The sequence below is a fragment of the Ceratotherium simum genome, chromosome 6 (genome assembly GCF_057802395.1).
Source record: "Ceratotherium simum simum isolate JZ-2026a chromosome 6, ASM5780239v1, whole genome shotgun sequence".
Lineage (NCBI taxonomy): Eukaryota > Metazoa > Chordata > Mammalia > Perissodactyla > Rhinocerotidae > Ceratotherium > Ceratotherium simum.
The window spans coordinates 36,949,101-36,971,201 of record NC_141905.1 but is presented as its reverse complement, the minus strand read 5'-3'; the positions used below and the strand labels follow the sequence as shown (position 1 = coordinate 36,971,201).

The following is a 22,101-nucleotide window of genomic DNA, read 5'->3' as shown; positions in this document are numbered from 1 at the left end:
AGTAAGCAGTAATAATACATGCCGCATGAAACCATATAATTGACTATAATTATTAAACAGTTTACAAAAATACTCAGAAACTCCAACAAAAATATTAAAATAGGTATGTACATGTATAGATAGATATTAAAGTGAATATGGAGTTGTAAATCTGCATCTACACAAAAGGAAAAAAATATTCCCAAGTTTGAAATTTTCAGTGAAAAATTAAAAGCCCCAAGGTGATGCCAATAAATTTGATGGATTATGTATTCATAAATCAACCTTGCGAAGCCTCGTCAATGTCTTGCCTCTACTCGGCCCCTTACCTCCAACCTGTTCCCCGGTGAAAATGTTCTTGGAACACTAACAGAGCATATCCTGTCTCGATTTGGTGGTGCACATTCCTACACTAATTAAACAAACTACTGGCAGTGTCATATGGAAGGAAAAGAAAGCAAAGAAAAACACACTTGAAGGTTCTGTAGGGCATTTAATGTTTTAATATACAATATTTTTGCTCCATTTAAAATCGTATAAAATGCAGCAACGGATCATTTTAAAGCACTATTTACGTCTAACAAAAGAAGACAACAGTATGGAAAAAACCAACGAAAAAGAAGGGTTAATTTCTATGGGCCTCCAAACAAAAATTTTTCATTTTCAACGTTTCCGGTTAGAAATCCAACCATCTACTGTAGAAAGAGGTTGAATCGGGGCACTGCCACTGCCACGGCCTTTGCCTCGAAAACACACACAAATCCCAAGACTGACTAGAAAACCAGAGATCTCTCTCTCCCCTTTTCTCCCTCCCCTCCAGCAACCTTATGGATAACTTTTAAATCTCCGACCATTGCACTACTAAGACTTCTGCAAGAAAACAGATGCTGGTGAAACGAGTGGTCCGCCCCCCACCCCCACCTGCCCGCGCGGCGCCGGGCTCGCAGCCCCGCCTTTGGTAAGGTCTCCGCCGGAGCGGGGCGCCGCAGGGGAAGCCGCGGCCGACCCCCTCCCAGACAGCGGCCGAGGGGCCGGGGCGGGCGCCGGCGAGTCCCGCTTGGTCATCGCTCACACCGGGAAAGCTACTCGGGGAAGCGGCGACCCTGGCAGGGGATGTGGGCAAACCCAACGTGAGCTCGAAAGAGGGGCGTGACCGCCAGTTGGCCGTGCTGAGCAAGGTGCCAGAAGTAACCCCACAAGGTGCGGCTGCGAGAGACCGAGGCTGCGGGTGCCAGCAGGGAGACTGAGGGGCGCTCGCTCTCTTACCGCCAGGTCCGGATTGCGGATGTCCCTATGCGACACAGCTCGGATGACCCCCGCTCGCCAGCCCCGCCAGCAGCGTCCGCTCGCCCCGCGCTCTGGCCGCCCCTCTTCACCGACTGCCACGCACAGGAACCGCTTCCCCACCAGCTCCGGCCGCGTCTCCACCGCCATCGTCGTCATTGCCGAAGCGGCCGCAGCCTCCCCCCCCCGCACTGCGAGGGAACCAGCGAAACCCCGCTCCTACTGGCCGCCTATGCTGAGGAGAGTGGACCGGGGGACGGCGGCGGCCCCGCGAGCGAGCGCGGACTCTGGGCGCACCAGACGCTCTGCCCAGAAGGACACAGCGACCTCGATCTCTCGCAGTCCGTTAACACACCCCCTGGACTCCCCGACTTGCAGCCTTTAACTGCAGCTCTACAAAAGAAAACTGACAGAATTCCCCTCACGGCCGCCGGAGACCCAAGGCTGCCCCGGCCACCGCCGCCACCGCGCCGCGGCCAGTACTACTCCGCCTCCCCATCCACTAGCATGGCCGCGAGCGCGCCGCGCGTCTCCTTCCGCCAGCGCGGGCCGTGGGGAGGGAGCCGCGGGAGAGGGTCGGAGGAACCACCGTTCAGACGGAAAGTAGTGCCCAACGCTGCGGCAGCGGCTGCGGGACCAGCCAGGCTAAAAAGAGGCAGCAGGAGATGAAATGCTGTCCTTCAGGAACACTAGTAAGAGCGTTTGAGGTCCATCGCTCTACTCGTCGCTCCCTCAGAAGTGGGAGTGAGGCGACAGAGAAATGTGCCGGTTCCACTCTGGATCACGAAATAAACTCCAGGTTAAACGCCGCATCGCCACAGCGATGGTTTTAAGAACACGTGGCACCCGCCGTCTCTGTTAGCCCGAATTTTGCCTGAATTAACAGTCCTGTAGTCCCAGCAGCAAAGCAGACCAACACTTTCAACTGAAAATTAAGCCCACAGAACTCAGTTACTGCAGAACAACAGTCCACGACTTTAAATGAAAATGAAGAAAACACTGTCATCCTTTTATTCTTCCCGTTGGCGGCGATACTAATTACGTGTTTGTGCTATTCAGAGATTGACACCTCGTTACTGCTGTGCTGTAAGAACGCCAAATGCCCTGTTAAGGGCTTTTGTCAACGTCCTTAAAATTCACAAACGTCCTTAAAATTCACAAACTGTCTCTGCGCCAATTTGAGTACTTGTAGTACCAAACATACCTCAAACTTTACTGGTCAGATAATAAAAACAGGGAAAGGCTCCAGATTCAGTTATTAGATAATACCGTGGCAAGAAAAGGACTTTAGCCAATCACAGTTCAGGAAAATAAATTGTGTTTGCTTCCCGTCCAATCACAACAGGACTTTGTAACCCATCCACATACTGATCTCCAACTTGGAACAATTCCTCCTCCTTTGATCCAACCCTTAAATTCTTCTAAATCAAACCTCCCTATAGATGTCAGTGAGCAGTTCGATTGCAGACATACTTCATGGTGTTTTTAAAAAGTAGTGTTTAAAACCCCAGTTGTGGTTTTTTTCAGGGCCACTAGTGATTATAATCAACTCCAAAACCTCTCTGGCCCAATAAAAACTTATTATAAATTTCGGTTTCTTAGAGATTTTCCTAAACCTCTCCTCCAAAAAGAAAAAAGTTACCTTTTTAAAGGAGTTCACACTAGTAATCTGAATGTTTAAAATAAACATAAAGCTTTTATCTGATTTCTTAGAACACCCAAGCTGAGCTCTTTGAAGTGTAAAAAGCATGGCCTCTGCTATTAGGTTAGAAACCAAAATTACAAGGAAGACATTTTAATCATCCTGGTCTAATTTTGCTAATGTAAAGACCAAATATAGAACTGTAATAAGTAAACAAAGGAAAACTGTGCAGAAATGCATATTAACAAGTTGAGAGAACAATTTAATTTTACTTGTGCCATTTTATTTCCAGGTCCACTCTTTTAACACATACTATATAATAATTAGCAAATCATCTTAAGCACTACAGACTAAAATTTCTTAAATCTCAACTTGGATTAAGGAGCCAGTAAAATAACCTGGTGAAAATAACCTAATATATGAAAAGAGAAAAGGCAATAAAAAGATCTACATTCAGATACCAAATTATCAATGATTTGCTTTATGATCTTGGTCATGACACTATTGTTACCAAGGAAATTGCCTGCTTCCTAATCTCAGTGATATCCTAGGAGTAAGTAAGAAAATATAAGTAGAGTCGTTTGAGAAAAGAGATGCAAACAACACTATTACTACACAAATCCCATTCACTAACATATTTTTAGAGTATAGGCTGTCAGATTGCCTTACATAAAACTGCCAGCTGATTTCAATTTTGTAAACAAACGTCTCTAAATGGACCCCTAGAACCCCTCACTACATGTTGAATGCTCTTCTTTTAAGTGCTCTGAAGAGCAAGTGAATCCACCAAATCAAAATATTTCAAGAAACAGTTTTTCAGAAGACCATATATCCTCATAACATTTTCAATCAAACATCTAATATTCTTAGTACTATATTCCAAATAGTATTCTATGAATCCCTTAACTACGGACAGTGCCTAAGATTTATTTACAAGAAAAAAAAAATCACTGATTTGTGGATATATTGCATTTGGAGAAACTTGAAGTGCATTTTTTAAAGTGTAGAATAAAAAGGACTTAAAAGATTTTTGTTTGTTTACTGGCATTTTTTGCTTTGTTTCAGAAGAGTATTTATATTTCTATTTTTGCCAGCAAATCGTAACTGTAAATAACATGGAATTAAATTTTAAAGTCAGATTTAAAACCATAGAATAGTTGTTTGTAATTAGTTCCCTTACGTCCTTTACTTTCATAAAGATCCTCAGAAAACGCAGTATTAATCAATGTACAGTTATAGTATTTTTCACTATAGAGGCAAAGAGAGTGACAGAGAAGTATTAAGAATGACTAAGTTTACTTACAGAAGCTGAAAACTTAGAAATATAACTAGATCTTCTACTCTTTCCATCCCCACATGTAAATGTGTACATTAACTATATCCACACAGACAGCAATTCAAGCAAAACTCATATATCAAACACCTTAATCTATATAAAAGATACACTGGGGGATTATTTCATCTTTTAAAAATCCATAAAAACTTATTCATTGGGGCCGGCCCCATGGCTTAGCAGTTAAGTGCTCGAGCTCCGATACTGGCGGCCCGGGTTCGGATCCCAGGCGCAAACCGACGCACTGTGTGTCTGGCCATGCTGAGGCGGCGTCCCACATACAGCAACTAAAAGGATGTGCAACTATGACATACAACTATCTGCTGGGGCTTTGGGGAGAAAAAGGGAAAAAAAGGAGGAGGATTGGCAATAGATGTTAGCTCAGGGCCGGTCTTCCTCAGCAAGAAGAGGAGGATTGGCATGGATGTTAGCTCAGGGCTGATCTTCCACACACACAAAAAAAAAATTTTTCATAAAAATTATTTGGTTTATTTTTAAAAACCTGACTTATAAAAGAAGGAAATGTATTCACTGAAATGATATAATAATTATATAATTATCTGCTTGATTATCAATAATTATTTCATGATGTTTAGTTTCAATAAGCAAAGAGCCTACTAGTTATAAATTTTTCACTTTTTGACTTGGTGTAATTATAAGAAAGGGCCAATTATCTGCTCTCATACATACCAGTATTTTGTGTCACTATAGGTATCTATTTTAAACATGATAGTGAAACACAAATAGATAAAAACCTCTAGTGCATGTATCTTATAAAAATATTAGCCACCATTTATGGAACACTTACTTTGTGTCAGACACTATCCTAAGTACTTTACACATGTAATCTCACTTTATTTTAAAGATGAAGAAAATGAGGTTTAGAGAAGTTTAGTCAGTTGCCTAAGAACACACATTAAGGAACTGGGATTCAAAACCAGGCCTTATGATTTCAAAGCCCCCTGCATTATGCTGAAAAGTCACTTAAAACAAACATGAAGGTCAGTCACCAAGTTCCTTCCTCCTTGTTAACACTGATTATTCATAAATGATTTGTTTACTTGGCACTTACTACGTGTCTCACACCCTGCAAGGTTCTGAAGATAGGGCGTCTGTCCTTGAGAAGCACAGTCTATCTAGAAAGATAGACAATAGAAATGCCTTGGTTTGTTTATTTAAGGAAGTATCAATAGAATGGTATACACGATAAGTTTAATGCATTTTAACTAATAATTTTCAAACCTATTATAACTTGGAGGCTTTTACTAATTGTCAAATGTAAAGACTGGATTCGGTTATGAATCTTAGACTATATATACAGGTACATCTAAGAACTGTGGAAGCCAATGCTAAAATGAAGGAAGCCAAGAGTTTCAAATGAATCATGCAAGTGGAAGACCAAGAATAGGATGGAATATACATTTATGTTACCATGTTTATTATTAACTTAAATAATTTTTATTTAGGTATTTCCCTAAGCACTTATTTAAACTGAATTCCTGGGCCGGCCCCTTGGCTTAGCGGTTAAGTGCTCGCGTTCCGCTACTGGCGGCCCGGGTTCGGATCCCAGGCGCACACTGACGCGCCGCTTCTCCCGCCATGCTGAGGCCGCGTCCCACATACAGCAACTAGAAGGATGTGCAGCTATGACATACAACTATCTACTGGGGCTTTGGGGGGAAGAAATAAATAAATAAAATCTTTAAACTGAATTCCTCAATCACATGTATGATAGTGATAAAGTAACTCAAATGTCACTTCCTCCTGTCTCTGATTCCCAGGCTAGGTCAAATCCCCAATTATGGATTTCAAAACATTCCCTATTTGTCTTAGTACATATCACAACTGTATATGTACCATTTATTGTGTAATTGATTGTTTTATATTTGTCCCCCTTGATACAATATAAGCTCCTTAAGGGCAAGGACAATGTATCTTGCTCATAACCATACTCTCAGCATCTACTAAGCCTTATGCAGAGTAGATACTCAATACATGTTATTGAATTAATTAATGAAAAAATACGGCAAAATGTACCTTTTTCAAAGTTGAACCCAACTAAGAGGAACTTAGAATCTCTAAATCAAGAGTCATAAATAAGAGTTCATGTTCTTCCTAAAGGGTTATTCATCGCCTTCAAAATAATGTCTTACATACATTATCTCATTTCATCACGGAGGTACAATGTAAAGCCTTCAGAAAACTTGAGCTTCACCAGAAAAGCAAGGTTGTTCCTGGGGATAATTTCTAAAGAACAGATACAGAGAAAGAGTTACAATTCACAACAAAAACATTCATTTTGTTACCAAACTACCAATTTAACACAAACTCAAAAATGATCCTATGAGTATATATCCAAAACACCAGTCTATTCTTAGTATTCTAAAGAGAACAGTCTCAATGTCTCTGATGGAGCCAATACACAAACATAACTCTGTCTTCTTGATGCCGTGTGGAATGAGCAAGAGAGAGAAAGAAGAAAGGAAGGTAGAAAGAAAGGAAAGAAAAAAGAAGCAATCTCTACTGGGCCTTCTAACTGGATGCTCTCCACATTTGTCACCAGTTTCCAATTTAAATTCTTGCTGCACAGGAACCTGCCATTTCTTTTCAACATTTTCTATTAAAAACAAGACTCTAGGGGCCGGCCCGGTGGCGCAAGTGGTTAAGTGCACACGCTCCGCTGCGGCGGCCCAGGGTTCCCCGGTTCGGATCCTGGGCGCACACCGATGCACCGCTTGTTGAGCCATGCTATGGCGGCGTCCCACATAAAGTAGAGGAAGATGGGTACGGATGTTAGCCCAGGGCCAGTCTTCCTCAGCAAAAAAAAAAAAAGAGGAGGATTGGCATTGGATGTTAGCTCAGGGCTGGTCCTCCTCACAGGAAAAAAAAAGAAAAAGACTCTAAATCTGATTTTTTTTTTTTTTTTTTTGGTGAGGAAGATTAGCCCTGAGCTAACATCTGTGCCCATCTTCCTCTATTTTGTATGTGGTATGACACCATAGCATTGCTTGATGAAATGTGCATAGGTCCACACCCAGGATCTGAAACTGTGAACCCCGCGCCGCCAAAGCAGGGCACGTGAACTTAACCACTACACCACCGGGCCGGCCCTAAATCTGATTTTTAATGATAAAAAATTAAAAAATTTAGAAAGAATTGGGGCCAGCCCTGGGGCGTAGTGGTTAAGTGCCACACTCCGTTGCTGGTGGCCCGGGTTCGGATCCTGGGCACGTACCAATGCGTGGCTTGTCAGGCCATGCTGTGGAGGCATCCCATATAAAGTGGAGGAAGATGGGCACGGATGTTAGCCCAGGGCCAGTCTTCCTCAGGAAAAAAGAGGAGGATTGGCATGGGTGTTAGTTCAGGGCTGATCTTCATCACACACACACAAAAAAATTAGAAAGAATGCACATAGCATTGGAAATTTCCTAATCTGTTGAATGAGGAGCTACAAGAAACAAGGAAATAGAAAGTTACCATTGTCCCACAACACTTCTTGTTTGTTCATCACCTCTCTCATATTAACTACCTCTCTACTATTAACTACCATTAAAATATGCTAGATGGCAGTTTCCACTTTACATCTCCAGCTGTTACATTAGCTCCTTTACGTATGAACAGGTTAAGGTCCTAAAGGGTTATGTTCCTATTAGTCTCACAAGCTTTCTCTATGGCCACATGTTGGTAGTGGCAGAACTAAAAGTCCTAGAGTATGGCTCTGTTCATATCCATGAAAGTTAAGTAAGGAAAAGAGCTTTTATACTTGTATTTAAAGCTATACATGAGGGGCCGGCCCCGTGGCTTAGCGGTTAAGTACGCGTACTCCGCTGCTGGTGGCCCGGGTTCGGATCCCGGGCGCGCACCGACGCACCACTTCTCCGGCCATGCTGAGGCTGCGTCCCACATACAGCAACTAGAAGGATGTGCAGCTATGACATACAACTATCTACTGGGGCTTTGGGGGGAAAAAATAAATAAATAAATAAAATTATAAGGGCCGGCCCCGTGGCTTAGCAGTTAAGTGCGCACGCTCTGCTGCTGGCAGCCCGGGTTCGGATCCCGGCCGCGCACCGACGGACCGCTTCTCCGGCCATGCTGAGGCCACGTCCCACATACATCAACTAGAAGGATGTGCAGCTATGACATACAACTATCTACTGGGGCTTTGGGGGGAAAAAATAAATAAATAAAATCTTTAAAGTTATACATGAGGGAAAGTCAAAGTAAAATCTAAAATAAAAAGTAGTAATAATTAAAAATCTCAGAATGCTAACTGTATTCCATTGATGTTCTTCCCCAAAGATGAAGCTAGATTCTACATAATGAAGAAAATTTATGATCAAGAACACAAAGCTCTGAGGCACGTTTCTCAAATTAATGGCAACTGACTTCAAAGAAACAAACCCAAAACAAGACCTAGCAGTGAAATATGGGGAAACTTGAGTCATTCTTTTCTTTGGCACATTCTAGAAAAAGCCACATGATTACGTATAATGAGATTTATAACATACTACAAAACATAAATATGTAATTAAAATAAATTACTCTAAATAAAGGAAAAGCATTGTCTTCTGGCTCCACATGTACTTCACTACTACAGATAATTTATTTATTCAATTAAAGAGACTGTATAAAATAGTGCTCCAATTCCACGGCCTGTGTTCACAGAAGCTCAGCATTTGGAGGCACCTAGATTTTTCCTTTAAAAATCATAATCGACACATATGAAAACCAGACCTCGAAAAAAGACTTTAACTACAAACTTAAAATTCAAATCAACATCCCCAAAACATTCTGCTACCCCAGGGCACATTATGATATTATCTAAGATGAAATGGCCAAGAGAAATACTCAGAAGACTATCCAACTTCGCTTTTCACAAAATATGCAAACACGGGTTAAAACTGGTCAATTCCCATTCCACAGAGCCATATACAAATGGGTGGGTTTTTTTGTTTGTTTTGTTTTTGTGAGGAAGATCAGCCCCAAGCTAACATCCATGCCAATCCTCCTCTTTTTTGCTGAGGAAGACTGGCCCTCAGCTAACATCTACTGCCAATCCTCCTCCTTTTTTTTCCCCTTTTTCTCCCCTAAGCCCTAGTAGATAGTTGTATGTCATAGTTGCACATCCTGCTAGTTGCTGTACGTGGGATGCCGCCTCAGCATGGTCGGACAAGCGGTGCATCAGCGCTCGCCCGGGATCCGAACCCGGGCCACCAGAAGCAGAGTACGCGCACTTAACCACTAAGCCACGGGGCTGTCCCCACAAATGGATGTTTTAAGACGTATATCCCAAATGTAGCAAACTAGAAATTACCAGTCACATAATGTAGTGTAATGAAAGAGCAGGAGTCAAGGAAGTCTAGGTTACTTCTACCACTAATTTATACTTCGGGCAAACCACTTTGCTTCTCTAGGAATCATATATAAAATGTAGAGGCTGACATAATCTTTCAAGTTTCTAAAAGTTTGCTTCTAAGGCTTCTGAATAATTCTGCAAGTAGCAAAGTATACTCTCCTGTTACATGGTAGGTTCAAACCTGAAAAATATTAAAGGATTGACAAAAGTAATCCTGCTTACGAAAACAAATGTTTTTAGCCAGAAAGCTTCTACCTCAAAGGTCTCCCAGAAGACATATATGTCAATCATTAATACATACACACTGACAAACAGACAAAAGGACCTCCCAATTAAACAACAATTTTTAAATACCATTGTAGAATTGCTTCTTTCCTTTGCTCTCCAAATTTGCTCTGAAAACTATCATATTAAAATAATCTATCCGAACTAACTTCAAATGGAGGAATTTTTGAGATACTCTGCATTATAAGTAACCTTTATATCTGAAACTTTTACCTTGCATGCTTTATATTCTTCTTTGTTCATAATACCTAAAAATCCTTTTTCAACTATTCTAATTACAAAAACTATCTTAAAATCAATTGTTTCATTTGCTTTTATATCTAAATTTACACAGATGCTTCTTTCCCCCAAATGCAATTTGTGTTTGATATTCACAAGTTTTAAATTTTTATACAAATATACTAATATCTTTATGTTTCAACCTTAAGTCATGCTTAGAAAATAGGTAGGTATTCTTCTGTATTTTCTTCTAGTAGTTTTAAAATTCAAATTTATATAATTCCTTCAAAATCAGATGATAATATCTACCCCTGAGAGAGGAACAGTAAATCATCCTGGCCACAAACAATAGAGATAATCTACTACTAAACAATCTAAACAATCTACTACTACTGGGGGAAAAACAGGATTACTGAGAAGAGAGGGAAACAATGCCTGCCTAAAACTAACAACGGTCTAGGATAAAAGATAAGGCCCCAATGTCCACCACCACAAGGCAAACCAGCTCCCGGGCTAATAAGTAACAGCACTCTTATACTAATAGAGAAGGAACAAAACAGTCCTGAGAGAGCCTCTCTGAAGTACAGATGTGCAAGTAAGGCCTAAAGATATAGGTGGAGTAAAAACATTGAGTTAAAACTTTCTAGCAAATTAACCTCCACCTTAAGCACAAAGTGCTAACAGAAGTATTTAAAGTGGATGATGCGCTGAAGGTAACCAGAGCAACAAAAAAAAATAAACCCTGATCAACTCCAGGCAAGACTGATTCAACCCCCATACTAACAGCTTAGCGGAACAAAAGTCATGCCTATTTCTTGGCATAAATATTACATACTTCAATCTCTACTAGCCTGCAAATGATGGCTGGCATTCAATCAAAAACTATAAGCCTAACCACAGGGGTGACTTCCCTGGTCACCAAGGCAGAGCATGCATGTAGGGGTTACCATTACCTTTTCTATAAGTCGTATGAAAACATCTAGTTCTTTCATTTGTACCATTCATTCAAATAAGGTAATTTGGTACATCCTCCCCCAAATCATAAGCACACGAAATCTCAAGAGCAAACAAACCACTGTCAGGAGACAAAACAATCAACAGAAGCTGACTTAGATAATTCAAATGTTGGAACTATCAGCCAAGGAATTAAAAATAATTATAAATAATGATGAAGGCTCAAATGGAACAGGTAACAATATGCATGATCAGATGGCAAATATCAGAGATAGAAACTACAAGAGTTGAACAGAAATACTAAGAGAGTCAAACTGAAATGCTAAAAATGAGAAATGCAATAACAAAAATTTTTTTAAAGCCTCTGATAATCTCATCAATATACTTGACACAGCTGAGGAAAGAAATCAATAACCTTTGAATATAGGTCAATAGAAATTACCAAAGCTGAAACTAAAAAGGAAAAAAAGTGGGAAAAAAATCTATACAAATAGGAGGGAACAGTGTCCAATTCATTTCATGATGCCAGCATTACTCTGATACCAATATCAGACAAAGAATTAAAAGAAAACTAGAGATCATTACCCCTTATAGATGCAAAAATCCTCAACAAAATATTAACAAATCAAATTCAGTAACTTATAAAAAGTATAATACACCACAACCAATAGCAGTTTATCCCAGGAATGCAAGTTGATTCAATATTGAAAGATCATGGGCCGGCCCCGTGGCTTAGTGGTTAAGTGCTCGCGCTCCGCTGCTGGTGGCCCGGGTTCGGATCCTGGGCGCGCACCGACGCACCGCTTCTCCGGCCATGCTGAGGCCGCGTCCCACGTACAGCAACTAGAAGGATGTGCAGCTATGACATACAACTATCTACTGGGGCTTTGGGGGAAAAAATAAATAAATAAATAAAATTATAAAAAAATATATATATTGAAAGATCAGTCAGTGTAATTCACCCTATCAACAGACAAGAAGAATATCATGACATCAACAAATGCAAGAAATAAGCATTTGAGAAAATCCAACCCCCATTCATGATAAAATTCTCAGCATATCAGGATCAGAAGGGCACTTATACAACCTGATAAAGTGCATCTACTAAAAACTTACTGCTAACATCATATTTAATAGTAAAAGACACAATATTTTCCCCCAAAGATTTGGAACAAGGACAGGACATTAGCTGTCACCACTCCTGTTCTATAACAACATACTCAAAATCCTAGGAAGTGCAATTAGATAAGAAAAAAGAAATAAAAGGCATACAGATTGAAAAGGAAGAAATAAACCTGCCTCTATTTGCAAACGGCATGATTTTCTATGTAGAAAACCATAAAGAATCTTCAAAAAAGCTCCTACTGGGCCTGCCCCGTGGCTTAGGGGTTAAGTGCACGCGCTCCACTACTGGTGGCCCGGGTTCGGATCCTGGGTGTGCACCAACACACCACTTCTCTGGCCATGCTGGGGCCGCGTCCCACATACAGCAACTAGAAGGATGTGCAACTACGACATACAACTATCTACTGGGGCTTTGGGCAGAAAAAGGGGAAGAAAAGAAAAAAAAAAGGAGGAGGATTGCCAATAGATGTTAGCTCAGGTCCAGTCTTCCTCAGCAAAAAGAGGAGGATTGGCATGGATGTTAGCTCAGGGCTGATCTTCCCCCCCGCCCCAAAAAAAAAAAAAAAAGCTCCTACAACTAATAAGTCAGTTTAGCAAGGTTGCAGAATACAAAATCAATATGCAAATATCAATTATATCTCTATACACTAGAAACAAAAAATTGGAAATCCAAATTTAAAAAGAGTACTATTTATAATAGTATCAATAAAACATAAAAATGTGTATAAATGTAATAAAATATGTGCAAGATCACTATGCTGAAAACTATAAAGTATTGACGAATGAAAGAAGACCTAAATAAGTGGAGAGATAGCCCATGCACATGTATTAGAAGACTCAATTCTCCCCAACTGATCTACAAATTCAAAGTAACCTCAATCAAAATACGAGCAAATTTTCTTATGTTAACATCAATGAGTTGATTCGAAAATCAATAAGGTAAAGCAAAGAAACTGGAACAGCCAAAGTAATTTTGAAAAGAAAAAACTAGAAGACTCACTATCTTACGTCAGGACTACATTATAAAGCTACATTAATCAACTCAGCATGACAGCAAAAGAGTAATTAAATGAACAGAACAAAATGGAGAGTCCAGAAACAGACCCATACATATATGGTCAATCGGTTTTTGACAAAGGTAAAAATGCAATTCAATGGAGAAAGCAAAGTCTCTTCAACAAATGATGCTAGAACAATTAGCCATCCATATGCCAAAAAAAATGAACCTTGACCCATATCTCACACCATATACTAAAATTAATTCAAAATGGATCATAGACCTAAATGTAAAATATAAAACTAAAAGACTTTCAGAAGAAGACAGAAAATTTCCATGACATTGAGTCAGGGAAAGATTTCTTAAAATCCACAAAATTCATAAAACTAAAAATTAAACATTATTGAAATTAAAAACTTCTCTTTAAAGGTCACAGACTAGGAGAAAATATTTGCAAAATATATATCTAATAAAGGATTGGCATCCATAATATTTAAAGAACTCTCAAAAGTCAATAAAAAAACTTTTTTAATGGGCAAAAGATTTGAACATCACATAAGATACGAATGGCAAATAAGCACGTGAAAAGACACTCAACATCATTAGTTATTAGGAAAATGGAAAGGAAAACTACAATGAGATACTACTACACACCTATTAAGATGGCTAAAATTAAAAGAAAAAGAAAACTGGCAATACCAAATATTGAGGAGGATGCGGAGCAATTAGAACTCTCATACAACGGTAGCTGAGAGGAGTACAAAATGGTTGCAGCCACTTTGCAAAACAGTTTGGTAGTTTCTAATAAAGTTAAACACACACTTTTCATATAACTCAGCAATCCCACTTTTAGGTATTTACCCAAGTGAAATAAAACCCTATGTTCACACAAAAACCTATACTCGAATGTTTATAGCAGTTTTATTTGTAATTGCCAAAAGCTGGAAATAACCAGCTCGACTGCGGAATGAACAAACTGTGGAATGCTACTCAACAATAAAAAAGAACTGAGTACTGATACATGCAACAATATAGATGAACTTCCACAGTTCCGGGATCCCCAAAGCCACCCCCAGGTTCAATGATCCACTAGAAGGACTCACAAAATTCAAAAGAGCCATTTTACTCATGGTTACAGTTTATTATAACAAAAGGAAACAGATTAAAATCAGTAAAGGGAAGAGGGGCAGAGGGCAGAGTCCAAGAGACACCAAGCTTCCAGTTGTCTGCCAGTGGAGTTGCACAGACAGCACTTATTTCTCCCAGCAAGAATGTGTGAGGGAAAAAAAAAAAGAATGTGTGACAACATGTATGCAGTACCAACAACCAGCGAAGCTCACCTGAGGCTTGGTGTCCAGCATTTTTATCTGAGGTCTGAAACATAGGTATGGCTGACCATCTGCATGGCTGACCTTAGTCTCCAGCTCCTCCATAGGTCAAGTTGATACCACCCGGCCCAAGGCCTCCACCACATTGTCAACATAGGTAACCCGGGTGGCCAAAGTGCCCAAGTAAACAAAGACACTCTCATCAGGCAAGATGTTCCAAGGGGTTAGTGGTTACCTCCCAGGAGCTGGGCAAGGGCCAAACCTTAGGCAGCTGAGTTGCCCATTCTTTGGACAACAGTTTCTGCCACTAGATGTGTGAGTTTTTTTCCTCACACCAACCAATTCTCCAACTCTGCAGACACCAATTGGGTGTTCTACAATTCATTTCAATTCTGACACCAACTACTCAGTCAGCATCAGACTCCTCAGGCTTTTGGGCTCCGTTCCACAAGACCGTCCTCACTTCAGATGCCAGTTGCAAGTATCAGGTCACCAGGTTACCCCTACTTCTGTTTGATTTGGTTACATGGTCAGGGGGTTCTCACAACCCCACCCCCTTTCAGGTTCTATAATTTGCTAGAATGGCTCACAAAACTCCAGAGAACACCTACTTACTATTACTAGTTTATTACAAAGGACACAAATGAACAGCCAGAATAAAAGGTACACAGGGCAAGGTCCATATGGGTCCTGAGCACGGGAGTTTCTGTCTCCACAGGGTTGGTGTGTGCCATCCTTCCGGCAAGTGGATGTGTTCACCAACTATGAAGCTCTTTGAACCCCACTGTTTAAAGAGTTTTTATATAGGTTCTATTATGTAGGCATTGTTGATTAAATCATTGGCCATTGTTGGCTGAGCTCGATCCCTAACCCCTCTCCCCTCCTTGGAGGTCCAGGGGTGAGGCTGAAAGTCACAACTCTCTAATCACATAGTTGATTCCTTTGGCAACCAGTCCCCATCCTGAAGCTATCTAGGGGCCACTGAGAGTCACCTCACTAGCATTAACTCAGGTATGACTGCAAAAGGCTTGTTATGAATAACAAAAGATGCTCCTTTCAGGATATTAAAAGGGTCTTATGAGCTCTGTGCCAGGAACCAGGGACAAAGACCAAATATGTATTTATGTCACAGGAATGCTATTCCTTTACTGCACAACCTCAAATGCATTACACTAAGTGAAAGGAACCAAACCCAAAAGGCATACAAAGTGTATGATTCCATTTATATGACATTCTAGAAAAAGCAAAACTATAGGGACAGAAAACAGATAGGTGATTGTCAAGCTATGGGGTGTGGGGGAAGACTTGTCTACCAAGGGGCACAAGATAATAATCTATATCTTGATTGTGATGGTGGTTACACAAATATATGTGCTTACCAAAACTCACAGAACCATACACAGAGAACAATGATTTTTATTTTGTGAATTATACCTCGATTAACCTGATTAAAACGATTATATATATATATACATTAACCTGAAGCAATTTCATCCCTTAAAAATGGCAAATATAAAGATTATGTAAGCAACAACACAAATGCCTTTGCTGTGAAAAGCAATGGAAAATTGTATTTCTACTCTATTGGCACTTTATAAAAATTATGTACACACACAGCCAAAGGAAAGCATTTTGATTCATTGGCTGGGAGAATTATGTATGACTATTTTTTTCTCTTCTACTTCAAGTTCCATTAATATTATCCGTATAATAACAAACATAAGAAGCCACTTAAACTTTTTTATAATAGGTGATAGTGTAATATTGATAGGCAGAATTCTAAAATGACCCCCAATGACCCATACCCTATAATCCTCTCTCCTTGAGTATGGGTGGGACTTGCAACTTGTTTCTAACCAACGGAATATGGCAAAGGTGATGGGATATCACTCCCATGATTAAGTTATTTTAAATGGCAAAGGTGAAAAGATTTACAGATGTACTTAATTGGTTACTCTAACTGGTTGGCATTAAATTACTCAAAAGGGAGATTTTCCTGGGTGCGCCTACCTCAAAAAGTAAGCCCTTTAAAAAAGGGCCTAGAGGTCAGAGACTTTCCTGGGGCCTTGAAAAAGCAATCTGCCCTGAGTTCTACAGCTGGAAGGAAATGAATTCAGCCAACAATCATGTGAGCTTGGAAGACTACTCGGAGCCTCAATGACACCTCAGCCATGGCCAACATTTTGATTTGCAGCCTAGTGAGACTCTTAGCAGAGGACTCAGCTTAAACTGTGCCCGGACTCCTGATCCATGGAAACTGTGAGATAATAAATCTGTGTTGTTTAAAGCTGCTAACTGTGGCAATTTGTTATGCAGCAATAGAAAACTAATCTGGTAATTAAAATTATTTTCTGGAAAATCCTGGCTTTACCCATGGGTACTCCCTTGGCTCATCTCAAATTAGAAGAAATGCCCTGTTCTTGTTAGGCATTCCAATTTTCACAAAAGAATGTGAACCTTAACAACACAGCTTCACTGAATAATGGTTCAGATTTAATCAATAACACAGAAGATCTGTATTCCAGATAGTTGCCAGGAAATGTAATCTCAAACTCACTGCTGCCCAATACCTAGGAAAAGCTCCACATAGAACAATATTTATGGAGAACTGTCTGAGGGATACTTCATACAGTCCATCTAGTTCTTCTAAAACTTAGATTCCCTGGGGAGGGGAAGGGAGGGGAGTTAATATCAAAATCTCTAAGGGAATAGATGACTATGGTAATTTAAATGCCTATTTTAATACAATGCTTTTACATTTTAAAAAAGACTTGTTTTTGAGACAAACCATAGAAAACAAAATTCAATAAAATTTTCTTGGCCAACAGGAATAGCTATAAGGAAATTTCTATTTTATCTATTACATTTACTAATTTGCAACAGAGGAACGGTTAGTTGGGAAGAAGTCACAACACAAATGGAGGGGAAGGGGATAAATGGATGGGAAGTTTTTATGTTTGTCTAAGCTTTTAAAAGATGGGAATGAGACCTCTAATAAATTCTACTGGGGAACCCTACACAGCAGAGAGTGGGGTCCTAGAATGTATCATATTGGCTTGCCATAAATCTGGTTTCACTGGCATTAATCGTGGGTGGGATTCCACTGCCCATTTTGAGGAATACTACAAAAAATATATTCTATTTATTGGAGGGATGGTGTAAAATGCTTTTCACACTACATTACATGGTGTCCTCAAGAATACCATCAAGGAAAACTTCTTGGTCTTAATATTAGAAGAGTCATGCTTTTCCCTAGCATGTCTTTTGTTTTCATCATATAGACACTATGAATTATGTCACTGACCCAGTTTTCTTCCTATGTATGCTGCTAGCAAGCTTTATGCTACACATTTTTTAGGTTTTGTTTAGTTTTTTCAACATTTTGTTCTGAAAATTTTCAAACATTCACATAAGTAAGGAGATAGCAGTATGAATGCCCATGTAACTTAACAATATCTCATTTCTCCTATCCTACAATGTTTCTCTCTTTTTGGGGGGCAAAGAGAGTGGTGGATTATTTTAGAGCAACTTCTAGACATCATATTATTTCACTCATATGTAGTAAAGAATGTATCACTATCAAAGATTTTTCTTTAAATTGACACTACAATGCCTTTATCACATCTGAGACAAAATTAGCAATAATTCCTCAATGTTATCTAACACACAGTACATGTTCAAATTTCAATCATCACAAAAATGAAATTTTACTATTGGTTTGTCTAAACTAGGAACAAAACAAGAACCACACATTGTATCTGATTGATATATCTCTTTAAATCTCCTTTAATCTGTAACAAGTCATTTGTCCTGTGGCATTTCTTACATCCTAAATTTAGCTGACTAATGTTAACTTATTCCTCCATTCCTCATATTTCTTGTGAACTGTAGTAAGATCTAGAGACATGATTCATTTTCAGTCTTTGGCAAGAATATTCTACATAGGTGATATGTGTATTTCCTAATCCATCACGTTAGGACACACATAATGTCTGGCTGTCCCACTTAAAGTGACGTTCTGATTGGTTATTGAAGTATTCAAGTGTTGCCAGCCTGCTTCACCCAATGATCATTCTCTATTATTTACTTAGGGGTTACCCAAAGGTGATTTGCTAATTCTATCATTCCATCTACATTTATTATCTGGAATTCTTCTAAAAAGGACTTCCCCTAATTAACTATTTGGTTATCTTGAAATGCAGTTTATAAAGGAAAAACAATATAAATTCTTGATTCTTTCCATTTATAAATTCTCAGAATAATGAACTGGTGATCTAGCACCTACCAAAGCTATGATACCTATTTATTAATATCAATTTCTTTTTGTCTTTCTCACTAACTTTTTTTGTGTGTGTGAGGAAGATCAGCCCTGAGCTAACATCCATGCTAATCCTCCTCTTTTTGCTGAGGAAGACCGGCTCTGAGCTAACATCTATCGCCAATCCTCCTCTTTTTTTCCCCAAAGCCCCAGTAGATAGTTGTATATCACAGTTGCATATCACAGTTGGACATCCTTCTAGTTGCTGTATGTGGGACGCGGCCTCAGCATGGCCGGAGAAGCGGTGCGTCGGTGCGCGCCCGGGGATCCAAACCTGGGCCACCAGTGGCAGAGCACACGCACTTAACCGCTAAGCCACGGCCCGGCCCTCTCACTAACTTCTAAGTTGTGTTATGTTGCTGAATTCTATGGAAATAAATATAGTGATAATATATTCAGAATTCTTTGGAGAGATTCCTGAATGCTAATGCGAAGTACTGTAAACTTTTAACACTAAAAAGATAAACTGAGTAATTTTAACAAAAATAGGGCCCCTTTCAGAAACTGACAATTTCAAACAGAGATAGCAGTAAAGGTAGCACCAAGAAACCCAAAGCAAGGGGAGGGGAGTCGTAGACTTTTTTTTTTCTCCCCCCAAAATAACACTCCTCTCCTCACGTCCCTAAAATCTTTTGTACATCTTTGGGATAGAGCATGGATGTATACTGAGAATCAATGAGAATACTATAGTTATACTATAGGTAGAAGAATTGTAAAGGCAATATAATAACTCAAGCAGTAGAGAAAGTCATAGGTGAGAAACAAAATTTGCTTCCCTAGAACTACTTTCTGACAGTTAAAACCATCATGTCATTCCAAATCACAGGGTATCTATTCCTCCCTCAACTAACTAGGAAAGCAGAAATATACACGATGTATACAACTACGTATAATACAACATAGCAAGTGTTATAAAGCAGTATAATTAGTTCCCCCTGGAACACCAAAGTAAGTAATTGTATGCTTCAAAATGCTTCCCAGGGAAGATGACATGACATTTAAGTTATGTTTTGAAAGTTAAGAAACATTTTTGTGAGAAGTAAGGTAAAAAGAAAAATAATTTCAAAGGAGAAAAAACAGCATAAAACATAACACTGGTGTTTGGAAATATGTGTAGTGTTTAGGGGATAATCAAGTTGTGTGGTATAAGTTACATATAAAGTGCCTCGTGAGTGGCTGCCATGGATGAGGCTAATGTAAAATGTTTTGTATGCTTCTAGCACATTATATATGCTATAATATGTTGCCCACCCTTTCTCTTTAAAGCATTCAGAGACACAGAATGTTTTTAAGCCAAGTGATATGATCAGACTTGGTTTTTAGAGAAATAAACCTACTGATAAAGTGAAGAATAAAAGAGGAAAGACAATACAAACGGAAGACCAGGTAGAGAAGACTATTTTAATATCTAAGACAAGGACTGTAAAAAGGAAGGAATCAGGAGTTGAGGGGCTGGACAAATTCAAGACCCACAGTAGCCACAGAACTAGCAGGATTTACTAAATGTAAGTAATCAAAGATGAGCCTCAGATTTCTTCTTTGAGGGATTAAGACAATGAGAATCCCAATAACCAAAAAGAGGGAAGAGATTTTTGAGAAGACTAAATAGTATCAGTAGCTTCCTTTGGTTTGTAGAATTATCAGAGATTCTGCTTTTCTAGTTCTTTCCACTTCTTTGGGTTTTCCAAATACAGGACTGTAGAATACGACTATGAAAGAATGAATATCTGTTACTTTGACAATTTAAAAAGCCAGTCTTCCTCAGCAAAAAGAAGAGGATTGGCATGGATGTTAGCTCAGGGCTGATCTTCCTCACACACATACACACACAAAAAATCATCTTAAAAATAGTATTTTTTAAAGTATAGTATTTAGTTTTATTCCAGAGGTTGTCAAATCAGACAGCATTATTCTATAGCCAATTAAAAGGTCCTGATCCAGTTGGGAAGGATTCCCATTTAATCACACAGCAAACCACAGACAGAGCCCATCTCCTGAAGAAATTTCAGACTCTGAGGGGGTCTCCAAGATACATTCAATGGGGGCAGTACAGATGCCTTCAGAAACAGCCTAAATGTAGTTTTACAAGCCAGGACCACTCCAAGGCCTGGCACCCTAGACTGGTAGCACTAAAAGATGTGAAGACGTGATTATCCCTTAGTGCATGTTATTGACAATTTTTAAATGTTATTATATAATAATTATTCATCACAGCTAGTGTGAATGCCTATTGATAGAGGCACCATTTCTGATAGAATGCACTTCTGGTTCAAACATTTTTTTTCCTACATTCCTGACACATCACTCAATAAAAAATAGATGGATGGCAAATGAGAAAGCCCAGGACCCTAGCTACTTCTATTAAAAAAAAATGTTCCTTTTTTTTGTGAGTCTCAACAAAAGTCCTTTCCTTATTTTCATTCTATGTCACAGGGAACTGGTAAGCATTTTCATCATCCAGCCCATAATTCATATTTGTATGTTAGAGAAATTATGTTTAATATAACCACATTGTAGACTCATCAGAACAACTAAGGCTCATATTTAAAAATTTAATAAATGCCATTCATATGCTGACACATTAAAAAATTATTTTAAACACTGTGTACTGAATCCTCAAATTTTTTATTAAATTCAACTTATACTAATTGAGAAATAAACTATAAGTGTTTTTCTTCAGGAACTAGATAGAATTTCCTTGATTACAGGTATAGTTAAAAATAATATGTCTTAAAAATAATAGTCTTCTACAGTCATCTGGACTGTTTCTTATTATTCATCATGAAGACAATGAAGTAATTATCTAAGAAATTTACTAGTTTAATTCTCCCATAAAAATTAATACAATTTAAAGAGGATAAAACAGTATTTTAAGTCACAAATAAAGCATGAAATATTAAAACAATCCAGTCATTTCTATCAAGTAGTTACCACAAAACATATCATAATGTTAGCTCCCAGCACTATTAGTCCCAGCCTTGGCACTATTCACATTTTGAGACAGAGAATTCTTTGTTTGGGGGAGGAGGCACTGTCCTCGACACTGAAGGATGTTTAGCAGCATCCATGGCCTCTATCCACTAGATGAAAGCAGCACCTTCCCCACAACCTCTTTAATCCCCTTGCCACCTTGTGACAACCAAAAGTGTCTTCAGACATTGTCAAATGACCCCTAAGGGGCAAAATCACCCCCAATTGCTCTAGATAGTGAGAAAAATTCTTTTAGTTCTAACAAATGGGGGTTATAACAACAACCAGGTTTCCCCCTCTCACTCCCC

General features: G+C 39.2%; 1 protein-coding gene across 6 annotated transcripts in view; it reads right to left on the bottom strand.

The window, feature by feature from the left end:
• The window catches only part of JMJD1C (jumonji domain containing 1C), a 343,413-nt gene that overhangs the window by 283,074 nt on the left and 38,238 nt on the right, over positions 1-22,101 (bottom strand). For 3 of the 6 annotated variants that reach the window (XM_087432149.1, XM_014784919.2, XM_087432150.1), the window contains exon 1: positions 1,246-1,693. The exons of 1 other annotated variant lie outside the window; for it this stretch is intronic. In XM_087432149.1, the coding sequence (XP_087288275.1) occupies positions 1,246-1,422 (177 nt within the window). In that variant the 5' untranslated portion in view covers positions 1,423-1,693. Of the gene's footprint in view, positions 1-1,245; positions 1,701-22,101 lie in introns of those variants that run through there. 2 more of the 6 variants (XM_087432156.1, XM_087432151.1) reach the window with 2 other exon arrangements.